The sequence below is a fragment of the Leptonychotes weddellii genome, unplaced genomic scaffold, assembly GCF_054177405.1.
Source record: "Leptonychotes weddellii isolate Sample4059 unplaced genomic scaffold, ASM5417740v2 HiC_scaffold_2986, whole genome shotgun sequence".
In the NCBI taxonomy this organism is placed as follows: domain Eukaryota; kingdom Metazoa; phylum Chordata; class Mammalia; order Carnivora; family Phocidae; genus Leptonychotes; species Leptonychotes weddellii.
The window spans coordinates 1-12,972 of NW_027894370.1; the positions used below are offsets into that span (position 1 = coordinate 1).

Genomic DNA, 12,972 nt, shown 5'->3' on the forward strand with positions numbered 1-12,972 from the left:
CACTGTCCCAGGGGCTGGTTCTCTCACCCTCTTCGTGTCCCCAGCACCCAGCAAGCGCTCAGTAAAATAAACCACTTAAGAAGCAAAGGCAGTTAAGTTTAGTTCAGGTGAAGTTTTGTGGTCTGGTTGTTGTAACAGGCTGGGCACCTGGCCTAGGAGCCTGGGGTTGTACCCTGGGCCCAGGGTGTATGTGTGTGTATCTAACTCACCTGCACGACAGGTCAGCGGCCTGTTGTCCCAGGCCCCCGCGGGCCCCCATTTCCCTTGCTCCTAGCCCCGGCCCTGCACCCGAGGCCCCCCTACAAATACTCTGGCACACATTTCACCATTATTTACTCCCTAAGTGGAATCACACCCCACCAGCGGTCCACCATCTGGACCAAGCAAGTGTGATCACCCTTCCCTGCACACCCCTAATTTCTGAACGGTTCAGATTCCGTTACTTAATTTGGACACGATTTATTCACGATATTCTGTGTTTTCTTAACAAAAAAAAAAGCATTCTTCGCATTGCTACGTGGTATAATAATGACCAGTTTAGTACATAAGTTCCACATACACGTAATCTCTAAGCCCGCGGTACCTCACCAGGCACACACACGTGCCAGGAGCTTCCGGAGCTGGAGCTCGGGTAACAGCCCCACGGTTGGGACAGTGGGTTCGGGAGAGGTGCAGCCAGGCTTGAAGCCAGGTCTCCAACTCCTGGGTCAGCTTTTCCTGCCCTGATTTGCGCAGTCTGTCCCACTGAGCATAAGGCCAGCAGGGTTTGGAGATCTATGCTTGGTTCGCCGTGAGCTGCCTGAGCCTGGGACCCTGACAGCCAGACCCCCTCATCAGACCAGCTAGTCTGGACCCTCCCCCTGCCCTGACGACAGTCCAGCTGCGGGGGCAGGACAGGGGCCGCTGGGCTGGTGCAAGCTCTTCCCCCCGGGGGCCAGGTCAGAATCACCTGCACCCCAGAATCTGGCCAGCATCCCATGTGGGGCTCTGGCCCTCCTGATTCTGGGTGTCAACAGCCCGCCAGACTGGGCCAGCCCTGGACTGAGACCTGACCCCCCCCCAGGTGGGAGCCAGGCTTCCCGAGAACCCTACGCACGTGCTTTCTTCTGCAGCCCACTGAGGCACGATTCCACGTGGGGGGTAAACAGCACTCAAGTGGGTTTCAGGTATTTGTAGGGCGGTTTTCAGGTGCAAGGCCAGAGTTGGGAACAAGGGAAGTGGGGTCTGTCACTGGAGTTAGCACCCCGCTCCTCTCTCCGAGGAAGAACCTCCCTCCTCCCTCCACCCCGGCACCTGCCGCGCTTGGTTGTGATCATCAGGGCGGGAATTACTAGAGAGCCAGGCGCCATTCCTGGTGTGCAGAGCCCGCTCCGTGGGTGGTGACAGCTCCTTGCATGAGTCGTAAGGACGAGTGCTCCGGGAAGGGGTGCAGCAGAGCACGTGTGGAGTGCGCCTGGGCTCCCGTGTTCACGGGCACTCCTCACTCTAGAACCACCTTCACCCCTGATCTAAAACCACTCCGGGATGCAGGACGCCCGGGCCTCTAGGCTGCACCTCACTTTGAGAGCTCGTGTCTCCCTGGAGAAAGGGCTCACTGCAGAGAACACGGACCGTGCTGGTTTGTCGGGAGATAACTCGACCCGGGGAGCCCTCTTACCCCTGCCGTGCAGATGCCAGCCAGAGAGCGACGCAGCAGGAAGGAGCAGGATGCCCTCGTGCTCGGGATGCCAATGAGGCAGATGAACTTCAGCGTCAGGAGGAACGAGAGGGTCCCCTGGAGCCAGGTCACCCTCTGAGACAGAAGGACAGGGCAGGTCAGTGTGTCCCACCAGCTACGGCAGGCGCACAGACCCAGGCACGCTAGACCGCACTCACTGTCGCCCCACGGTGCCCCCTCGACAGGACCGCCCCTGCCCACACCGCGAGAAGATCACGTAGAGAGTGGGTACCGCCCCTTCCTGAGGCCCGGGCGCAGCCCTCCGTGACCCGGGGACAAGGCGGGGGCAGAGACGGGCAGAGCCGGCCACCGGCCCGTGGTTCCCTGAACCAGCAGGGAAAGCCGGGCACTGCAGCCACAGTTGGGGGGGGCGGTGCCCACGGCCAGCTGGACTCCAGCTGGAGGAGGGCCGGGGAGCGCGGACGCGCCGTGACAGGCAGACCCGGAGCCCACTGTCCGTCCCAGAGAGCGGCCCCCCCAATGGCGGTGAAGCAGAGCGCCCATCTCCCTCCCTCCGGGAGCCTCCAGCCGTTTAACCAAGTCAGTACAATGCAGGTCATAGTGGAGGCTGGTAAGCGCCATGAGGATGCAGTGACAGTTAACGGAGACAGGAAGGCCAGGAGGGGGTGCTCTGTGCCAGCAACCTGTACGTGAAGCTCGACCTCGGGGCCCCATCGTGCATGGACCCCCTCCAGCCTGGAGGCCAGTCAGCACCCGGCTCACAGAATAACTCATTCTTTTTTTTTTTTTTTTTAAGATTTTCTTTATTTGATAAAGAGACAGAGAGACAGAGGGAGCATGAGTGGAGAAAGGGAGAAGCAGGCTTCCCACTGAGCAGGGAGCCCAATGTGGGGCTCGATCCCAGGACCCCGGGATCATGACCTGAGCTGAAGGCAGACCCACCGAGCCACCCGGGCGCTCCAGAATAACCCATCCTTCTAGGTTGTTCTAGGAGGGCCCAGCCCGGGGGCATGAGCCCATCTGGGGCCCTGGCAGCCCTCACTGGGTAGAAAAGGGAGCTCCAGGAGTCCCGCGGCGTGGGGGAGGTGAGCTTTGAGGCTGCAGGACAAGGAAGCGGACCATGGGGGCTCCGCCCACCTACATCCACGTCTGCCGGCAGGACCCGCCTGGGCTCGCCCGCCCTGGTGTGCACTGGCTGGCTCTGCTCCTCTCATGGAGCCCCCATCCCCTGCTCTGATGGCCCAACCCCCACGTGAAGCCCCACCCGCCCCGTGGCTCACACCGCTCACCTCTGGACGGCGCAGAAGGAGGAGAGAGGACAGACCTGACGTGCCTAAGTCTGCTGGTGCCTCCTTTCCGCCACCTCAACACCTGCTCCTTCCCCCACTCAGGGTCACAGGGAGTCACTGGAGCAACTCCGTGCTCTGAGTCCCCACACAGACCAGGGCGCCCCAGCCCACAGCGTGGATTCCAGCACTTCCCTGTCCCGCTCACCCTCATCCTCGAGCTCTGAGCATTTCCCTCAATATGGAACAAATGCCTTGTCTGGAACCTTCTAGAACGTGTATGACCTCTTCCTCTGGACAGCGTCACAGAGCATGGACCCACCTGGACTCCCTGCTGTACCTGATTCCACGAGGCCGCCACAGTGAGATCCATAGATCCTCGGAAGCGTCCTCTGTGGAAGTGGTCGGTCACCTCCCCAGCGAGCGTCGCCAGGTGGCTGGAGGCTGCGTGGCAGGCGAGGCCGGCTCCCACTACTGCGAGCTGCAGCGGGGAAGAGAAAGGAGACTCAGGGGGCGCCGGGGGAGGGGCCCACCGTGGCCCCCGAGCGGCTCAGGGTGCAACGTCGGTGTGAGAGCAGGAAGTGGACACTGATCTCACGCTATTTGTCGTGAACACGACGGGGGGAGACCTCACGACGGGTGGAATCAGCCAGGACATAAGCAGTTTCCCACTAGAAATAGGTTCATTTCCAGGTAAGGGCTTCACTGTTCCTGCTTCGCCCACGGAAACGACAGGAGCGGCTACCTCCAGCCAGGTCCCTGGTTTGCGACAGTAGCTGCGGAAACCCTTCTCGGCCAGGCTGCAGAGTTGCAAGCAGAGGTGAGTCAGGCTGAGCAGCAGGAGGGCCAGCTGGTAGAGGGAACACCAACAGAGCAGAGCAAACAGAAAGTCGGACAGGACCGTGCCAGGGGTGAGGGATGCGGGTGAGCTCTCCGTGGGCCCCGCACATGAGCAGACCCCGAGCGTGACCTGGCAGGGTCCTCCCCTCCCGTCCTCACCCAGCTCCAGAGATGAGTTTTCTCATATTTGTGAAATATATATATATATATATATATATATATATATATATATATATATATATGTATTATCAGCTCCTTGGCCACATACAGCCTTCGAAGCTCCTGTATCAGGAATTTCTTGAAGCTCTGCTTATGCTTATCTCTGCCTGGATGAGTTGTGCATTCCTGCTCGCCTGCATTCATTCACTCAGAGCGCCAGCCGCGAGAGGATGCTTAGTAAGGGTCGGAGCTAAACCCGTCCCAGTCCCCAGGCAGGTCAGTCCTGCTGAGCTCCCCTGGACCCTTCCGGTTAACACTTTGGAGCTAATAAAGCCTCTTTCGGGACGCTGCTCTGTCCCTCTGGGGAGCAGTGCTGGGGCGGGCCAACGTTCATGTCAAACCAAAGAAAGACTGATGGTACTGAGTGCAGGGCTCTGCGACCCTGCGGGTCCGGGTGGAGGTGGGGAGCAGGCCGCAGGTGGAGCCCCGGGATCCACGTGCAGGGGAGAGGCAGGAGGACCCACCTCGGGAAGCGTGGGGCTGGACCACAGGGCCGAGTCACTGCGGAAGACAGCCAGCGACTCCACCAATGGGGAGAAGGCCAGGCCCCCTGCAGGGAGAAGCTCGGCGCGAAGGGACACGCTGGACAGGAGTCGAGTGGGAGGGTTATAGAGAGCGAAGTGCACAGACACGGTTCTGGTGCTGCGGTCGATCCACCTGCTGGCCCGGAGGCTGCTCAGGGCTGCGTGGGCTGCCGGCCTGCAAAGTGGTGCACGTCGGGGCAAAGCCTGCATAGAGCCCTCCGCCCCCAGCCTCGCGCCCTGGGCCCGGGGCCACCCAGGTTCCTGGGGCTGGACAGACACACTTGTGCGTGTCCCCGCTCCTTGCCCGGGACCTGAGGCAGGGACGTTCCAGGGGAGGGAGGCCCTCCATCTCTCACGGGCACAACTCGGAGCGAGGTAACCATCTCTCTCTGCAAGGCCTCTAGAATCTTCTTTTATCTTTTCTGCTGTGGACTTACTCCGGTGTTGGGAAGAAGCTAACTTTGACCTGTCTGTGTTTGGTAACAATGAAAGAATCTCCCTTCTGTGTTGTTGCATCACTCAGAGGCACCCATCACCTGCCACAGGGCCCCCTGTCACCCTCAGACAGTCCCCCCCCATGCAGGTCATGTGCTGCCATGGCTGCCAGAGGGTCGGGCCACCAACCGTGGACCGTGGCTGCAACTCGGAGGCTCATCTGCACAACGCCGGACCGAGGTGGGGCTGCCTCCTTCGCAGAGCATGTGAGGACCATGAGGCCCCGTGAGCATCCTACTCAGCACAGAGCCAGCGAGGACAAGTGTCCGTTAGGCTCCCTGACCTCCAGGCCTCTGGCAAATTCTAGAGGAACGTCCGGCTTGTTCCTTCTTATGCTCAGAGACTGAAGCCCTCCATTGGCATTGATCTTCTGACATGGCCTCCTGCCCTGGGCCTCACTCCTGTCATTCTGCAGTGAGAACACACCTGCCCTTGACTCAGGATGGGCGTGCCGTGGCATCCAGCTGCCGCGAGGAGCCATGGACGGGCAGGCCCGGGCGGAGCCGACCTCTGAATCCCACTGACCTTGTGCTGCCCAGGCTGAGCACCCAGGGCTCCCTGGCCCCACAGCCTCTGGGGCCACTCGGGGCCACTCTTTGGATGGCGGGATCTGCCGCAGAGGGGGTGTCAGGGCCTCCGACTTTGGGGCCATGTGGAGGAGGAGAGTCTTCGGAAAGTGCTGAAGGTGGGCTGGGAAGCTGGAGGAGAAACCACCAGTCGGAGGAGAATCAGACGCTTGCTTCAAAGTTAGCCCTGTGGCCTGGGGTGTCCAAGGCTGGCCACACACGGCCCCTGCTCCCTCAAAGCCCCCTTGTCGTCCCTGGGCTCTAGCCGAGCCCGAAGGATCAGGGCTCCACCACGCGGAGGCTGGCACCTGAGCCGTGCACCCGTCTGGGCTTGGACATCAGAAGGGCTCCGTCTTGGGAGGACACGGGTGAGCTGCATGCCCTCGAGCAGCCCCTCCCAACCAGGAGAAGATGCGAGAATCTTGGTTGGGAGTATTTTCGGTGTTTTAGAGAGAGATGTCCTGGCTTCCCACAGCATGCCAGGACCAGCAGAGGGCGTGGGAAAGGTTTGGCTGTCCCGGACCGCGGCCACTGACGATTTCAAGTCACAGCCAGGCTCCCAGAGAGGGTTCCTGGTCCGTGGCCTTTCTGCCCGACGTCTCCAAGACTTTTCTAACTCTAACTGTATATTACAGAGAACAACCTCGTGGTCGCCAGAGGGCAGGTGGGCCAGGGGATGGGGGAAACAGGTGAGGGGGATTCAGGAGTGCACCTGTCATGATGAGCAGCAGGGGGCGTATAGAATGGCTGCATCAGTGTATCATACACCTGAAACTCCTAACATGGTATATTCACTCTACTTCAATAAAATAAATACATAAATAAGGAGTGATGCTTGGGAGAAAACGCACACACACAAAGAAATAACCAGGAGGAGAGCGGCTTACCTCGCACACGCCGCCAGAAGGATCTCTCAGCTGCTGGATGACCGGAGTGCCCAGCAGGTAGCACTTCCCACCAAGGGCTCCAGGCTGGAGGACGAAGGGAAACGCAAGACCGTTGGACAGACCGCGAAGCTGGAACACGCCGCGTGCCATATTCTTAGACGTCAGAGGCACGGAGCACTGTCCCAAAGAGGCTTTATTCATATTCTATGCAATGCTCTTCACTGGTAATTTTTTTCTCAGAATTTGGGGAAAGGCTTGCCTCTTTCTGGAAGCCTCCTGGATGCTCCCCCCGTCCCTCGGTGCCCTGTGTCCCCATGTCACGGCATTTTGCTCACTGATCTAGCCATCCCCATTGGCCCACAAGCTCACGTGGACCCGCCATGCCCTGCGTCCAGTCCAGCCTGGCACCTGCTGGTGTCCGGGGGTGCGTGTGTGGCTCAGGCGGGTGTGCTGACATGGAGGAGCAACGGATGCACCACCAGCCACTGGCCTTCAACCTAGCGGTCATCCAAGGGTACACACGGGGGGGGCCTGGGCGGCACAGTCGGTCGAGCGTCCAGCTCTTAGCTTCAGCTCAGGTTGTGATCTCAGGGTGGTGAGATCGAGCCGCGTCGCACTCTGAGCCCAGCAGGGAGTCTGCTTGGGATCTTCTCTCCCTCCCCCTCTGTCCCTCCCCTGCTTGTGCTCTGCCTCTCTAAAATAAATAAATAAATCTTTAAAAAGAGAGAGAGAGAGTGTGCAGAGTGTTGCAGGTCAAGCATCTTGGCTCCCTCGCCCCACCGTGACGCACTGCCCTGCTATGAGTCCGAGTGGACAGCAGACGGAAGCCCACCTGAGTGCCTGGCGGGCCGGCTGTGGAGGCGCCTCCCCCGTGCAGGCCGTCCAGCAGCGTGGTCAGACTCCAGCCCCACCAGTCACCCACACTTCTCAGGCCGCCGGAGACGCTCCCAGCACCCCTGAGCACAAGAGCAGAAACAAAAAGCGATTTTTCTCCAACACGAATTGGTGGTAACTGCAGGAAAGGAAGCAAAGTCGTGCACAGTCGCAGGTACAGCGTGAGTCCAGAGCCCATTTTGCTCCTCGGCGGGAGGTGGGGAGAGGGCCCTGCGATCAAGCACCTGTCGCTTGGTCGCCTGTCCCCCCCGACAGCTTTCCTCGTGTGGGACGTGGAGAGGCCAGTGCAGAGCGAGCACGGGGTGGGGAGCAGAAGTGGGGGGAGCTGGGGCCCGCGGGGAGAGGCACGGTCCTGTCAACCCCGCTGCCTGCAGGCACGGCATTGCCCGTCCTCTCCCCAGCCAGAAGCCACCCCAGCTGCGAGCCTGCCACCCGAGACGGCTCGAGCCTTCAGCAAACTGGCGCAGACCCAGCGCAGGACTGCTCATAGCTGCAGGTCAACAAACGTTGGTCTGGTTTCTTTCCAGTTAATTTGTATTACTCTTATTGGATATCTGCTTCACCTTCCAACAAGGGACTGATTTAAGGGAGCCCTGAAATCATTGCAGACGGACACGACTGATCATTTCCGCTCGCTCAGACGGAGCCAAGCTGCACACCAGAGCGTCAGGAGCTCCAAGCTGCTCAGCTGGACGGAAAAGGGAAAAGGTAAATTTCTTTAGAGAGCAAAATACTTCTCACCTACCCCTAAAATCCTTCCTTCCACGTGGCCTCGTGGGAAGGACCCATGGAAAGGCAAGGATGGTGTGGGGCTAACGTCCCCACGGCAGAGGCCAGTGGGCGTCCGGCGGCTCCTACAGCCGGGTGTCCCTCCATGAGAAGGGGAGACCAGAACGCTTCTCGGGAGAAGTGATATTGTGGGAAAGCGATGAGAAGTTAGGAAAAGATCGAAACTCCAGTCATCCAAGGACACAATTTTCATCATCCTGCCGCGTCCAGCTGCCAAATCTAGACCCCCCGAAGAACACAGCAATGATGAGCTCTTCAAACACCTTTCTGGTTTCGTTAAACAGACGTGAGCGCAAGGTCGGGCCATCACGCGGCCGGGGCCCAACCCTGAGCGGCCAGAATCGGCCGCCACCCGCCGCCCCGGCTCCGCGCCCACGGCCGTAGCGTGGAGCCGACCGTGGCGGGAGCGCTGACAGCACGGGGAGAGGCGGGCAGGTGTGACAGGTGCGTGCTGTCGCTCCCCAGAACCCATGTTACACTTACCACCGCACCTGGAGAGGGATTGGGGCAGATACTATGTTGCTGATTGGGGCAGGTTTTAGAGACACCTAGGAAGTGCTTTAAACCCTGACAGTCATGACAGAAACTGGACAATATAAAAGGGAACAAAATCAAAGAGGAAGAAGTGTCCTGTTAGTGACATGTTAGCGGTAAGTCACTAGTGCATAGATTAATAGAGAAAAGCAAATGATCTCAATCAACATTCGCATGGGCTGTAAGTATGTTCAAACACGTCCAAGGAGCGTGGAAGTAAGTCTGGTGAGCTAACTTATCTTACTGCTTCTATCTCCTTCTCCTTACAGACTCACTCACACATGACTTCCGCCTTTCATTGGTTTGTCCATTTTTAGAGCCTAATCCAAGCAGACCCTTTGTACGGTGTTGGTTATATGCTGTACACTGAGCGAAGTCCTGGTTGAACCACAATTGGGAGGGAATAATATCACTTTCTGACTGTCGCTCCTCAGTGGGATGACGGTAAGGAAACAAAGTCTTCAAGAAAAACCTGGATGTGGAGGCGCCTGGGGGGGCTCAGTCAGTTGAGCATCTGACTCTTGGTTTCGGCTCAGGTCATGATCTCAGGCTCCTGAGATCGAGCCCCACATAGGGCTCTGCGCTCAGCACAGAGTTTGCTTGTCCCTCTCCCTCTGCTTCTCCCCTACCCCCCGAGCTCTCTCTAAAATAAATAAATAAAATTTTTAAGAAAGACCTGGATGTGATCAGAGATAGCTGTCTCGCGCAAAGACTGTGCACAACTCACGCCTTGTTCTCGACACAGGCAGAGAGCAGGGAGTGAGCCAAACCATCCAAGAATGTTCTCGCTCCATATTAACTAGAACTATTAAATAAAACAGGCCTACAGAGCTTGCGAAACATTGCAAAACTAAAGTCAGTAGTTATATCCCATTTATGGCTCTTGGACAGAGTGACTATTTCATTTATTGGTGCTTTATTCGGTGGTTTATTTCTGTTTTACTTGGACTTTCATGAAGACTTGATTGAGTCCAGAAAGACTTCAAAGAAAACTTGAATATGACGGAATCCAATATCGTGATCATTTTTTTGGTGAAGACCTAAGAAATCAAGCAGCACAACTGCCTCACTTTGCAGATGGGGATACTCAGCCCAGAGTCGGAGGACTTGCCCAAGTCACCTGCTAACTGAACTAAGTGGAACGAAGCCAGGTCTCTGAATTAGACTGGATCCAACTGTGCTTTCGTTCTTCCTGGAAGCCGGCAAACTCTAAACCCTAAGATGCTGTTGGAGTTTCAGGATCAGGCACCAGGGGACGGTGGGGGAGAGGGTCCAGCTTGAATATCCCAGTACAAACCCGGACACACAGATGCCCCTGCCTGGGGGCCAGAGGTAACGGGATTTTGCATTTTGCATCGTAGTAGGAGATACGGGTCCATGCACACCCAGGGGGCCAGCCTCTGAGCCATGAATCCAAGCCTATCAATGGCTCTGCGCGGGACACGTCTCACAAATATTATTTCAGCTGCGATATTTCTGATTTGGGTACCAAGAGGCAAGAATTCGTATGAGAAATATGTCAAGTAGTGCTGACTTACGAAATATGAGATCAAAACTAAACGACGAAAGCCAGAAATAGCTCAGGTTTTCCTTTCCATTTCGAGAGAGGGCGACCCACATGGTCACTTTGCTTTGCGCATGGCGCCTCCTGCTGGCACAAACTGTGCCTACGTGGGGGGTTGGAGAGCTGACGAGTTGGTCGTTTATGGAAAGAACAGCCGTTTCTGCAAAGGAGAGGCAGTTTCACGGCTAGAATGCTCACCGGTGAGCAGGTGCATTACTGTGTTCTGCAGAGAGTCCAGACTCACGAACCACTTCACTAGTGGCTTCTGACCCTACATTTGTTCACCCGTCACCTGGGTGGGTATTAATCACCAGCTCTCTCACGGAAGATAAAAAGAAATACGCCCTTAATAGATAAAATTCAATAGATTTGCCAGCCACCCACCTCTGCCCCCCAAAAGCAACAAAAATAAAGTACATCAAATTGAATTACTTAGTCAAGGACAACATAGTCATAGAAAAAAATGCAGGAATGTATTTTAAAATATTCTCCAGAGATATGCCTGGGTGGCTCAGTTGGTTAAGCGTCTGCCTTCGGCTCAGGTCATGATCTCGGGGTCCTGGGATCGAGTCCTGCATCGGGCTCCCTGCCTAGCGGGGAGCCTGTTTCTCCCTCTCCCTCTGCCCCGACCCCCTGCTCGTGTTCTCTCTCTCAGAATAATAAATAAAATCCTTAAAAAACAAAATAAAATAAAATATTCTCCAGGGAAAGAGAAAGTAAATCTTAGAACACTGTATTTTACTTCTGCCATAGTAAAGAATCAATATGAGTTCATATCATGCACTTCAGAACTCAAAGCTGAACTTCTTTGAAACAACTATCAGACTGAATATTTTTGGCAGGTGAAAACAAAGTCACTTAAAAACAACTGTCAAAAAAAAAAAAAAAAAAGAATGCCACACAAAGAAAGTATCCACCTTGATATAGTTCCTGTTCCGATTTCAGAAATGCTGAAACATGGAGAAAATTCTGGCACGACAAAATGCTGTCCGTGGTTGCCTCTGGGTGGTACTGTTACTGAGACTTTTCTGCTTTCTATTTTTCAGTTCTTCCATGCTTACCTACAATGAACATCTACTACTTTTATTTATTTACAGATTTTATTTATGTATTTGACAGAGAGAGAGACAGAGAGAGAGAGCACAAGTAGGCAGTGGCAGAGGGAGAAGGAGACTCCCCCGCTGAACAGGGAGCCCGAAGCAGGACTCGACCCAGGACCCCGAGATCATGACCTGAGCCGAAGGCAGACGCTCAACCGACTGAGCCACCCAGGCATCCCAACATCTATTGCTTTTAAAAGTAGGAAGAGACTAATGAGCACTTGAGAAGTGGCAGAGAGCTCAAGGGGAATTACCACCGTTGGAAATCATGTGCCATTTCTTGCAAATTGCCATAGTCTTTGGTCGAGGAACTCAGACAGCCTCCACCAAAAAACCACCCCAATAACCTGTTTTAGTGTCTTGGTGCCCAGACCTTAACGTGCCTCAAAATATCATTTCTCTATTAATCAAAATGAGATGCTCTGATCGTGCCCAAAGTCTGCAAAAAGAGGCCTCCTGTTAACAGTGGGGCAAACAATGTCCGAGTCAATTCGACCACTTTTTCCATGTTTCCTATGTGAGATGGTGGCGACCATCTAGTCCTCTCCATCAGGACATTCTACTTCTGCAAAACGGAGGCCCAGAGAAGGTGCTTCGCCACCGTCCCAAAACCCTGGTCTCTGGGTCCCCCCGTCAGCGTATGCTGGCCACGAGCAGACCACTCCTAGTGCGGTGGTCGGGGGTCTAGAGAAGGTGGACAAAACATCCTACCTTGTAAACTCATTCCGGATGGCTTGATTGAGAGAATATTCATCCTGGGAGCATCTCCCACAAAGTATAAATACATGCAGAAGCAGCATGAGGGTGTACATGCAGATGTCTCTACAAGAAACACATTTTAAAATTAGCATCTACACCAACCCTGGGTGTCTAGACCCAGCAAAACAGTTTTGGGAACTGGGCTTTTAAATCCTTTTTTGTATAAGGTGTGAAGTGTGTGCTGAGGTTCATTTTTCCCGCACACCTGACATCCAGTTTTCCTAGCACCATTTTTAAAATCCATCCTCCAGTGAGAAGGGCCTTGCCCTGTCAAAAAATTAACTGAGCACATTTGTGCTGACCTCTCACCAATATTGGGGTCTTGGTCATCGTGGCTTGGCTTTGTAGGAAGACTTAAAGTCGGGTAGAATCAGTCCTCTGGCTTTGTTGTTCTTTTTCCAGAATTGTTTTTGTTATTCTAGCTCCTTTCCATATAAATTTTAGAATCAGCTCGCCAATATCTATAGAAAAGCTTGTGGGACTTCGGCTGGGACTGAATCTATAGATCGAGTTGGAAGGAATGGACACCTTAACACGAGTGTTCCAACAGACATGACGTGTCCCTCCATTTCTTCAGGTTTTCTCTGATTTTGTTCATTAGTGTCTTGTCGTTTTCGGCCTATCAGTTCTGCACGTTTTCTTAGATTTATTTAGAATATTCGAGATTTTCTGCATAGACTATTTATGTCTCCTTGCAAGAGGCTGTTGTATTTCTTCTTTTCAAACTTGTAAACGCTGTGTTTCTTGGTCTTGCCTCCGGCACCAGCTGGGCCTTCCCATGTGAGATTTAACCAGAGTTGGGGGGACGGGAGCTCCTCACCTTGTTTCTGATTTTTA

General features: G+C 55.1%; 1 protein-coding gene across 2 annotated transcripts; it reads right to left on the reverse strand.

Moving 5' to 3' along the window:
• Nucleotides 1–6: 6 nt before the first annotated feature.
• On the reverse strand, nt 7–12,949 carry LOC102737668 (polycystin-1-like protein 1). 2 transcript variants are annotated; one of them, XM_081810603.1, is made up of 8 exons: nt 12,088–12,949; nt 7,328–7,451; nt 6,496–6,579; nt 5,568–5,740; nt 4,488–4,722; nt 3,710–3,814; nt 3,305–3,445; nt 7–1,792 (listed from the first exon to the last, which is right to left on the reverse strand). In XM_081810603.1, exons 1-8 carry the CDS (start codon nt 12,225–12,227, stop codon nt 1,592–1,594), a joined length of 1,203 nt encoding a protein of 400 aa, XP_081666729.1. In that variant the 5' UTR covers nt 12,228–12,949; the 3' UTR covers nt 7–1,591. The 2 variants fall into 2 exon arrangements, with proteins under 2 accessions (XP_081666729.1, XP_081666728.1); XM_081810602.1 differs by having other exon boundaries at nt 3,287–3,445.
• Nucleotides 12,950–12,972: the final 23 nt, after the last annotated feature.

Coding starts and splice junctions, on each gene's coding strand:
- LOC102737668 (XM_081810602.1), bottom strand. CDS start 12,227: ATGCTAATTTTAAAATGTGTTTCTTGTAGAGACATCTGCATGTACACC. Junction 6,580..7,327: donor CCGGCCCGCCAGGCACTCAG/GTGGGCTTCCGT, acceptor TTCGTCCTCCAG/CCTGGAGCCCTTGGTGGGAA. Junction 5,741..6,495: donor CTTCTGGCGGCGTGTGCGAG/GTAAGCCGCTCT, acceptor TTTCTCCTCCAG/CTTCCCAGCCCACCTTCAGC.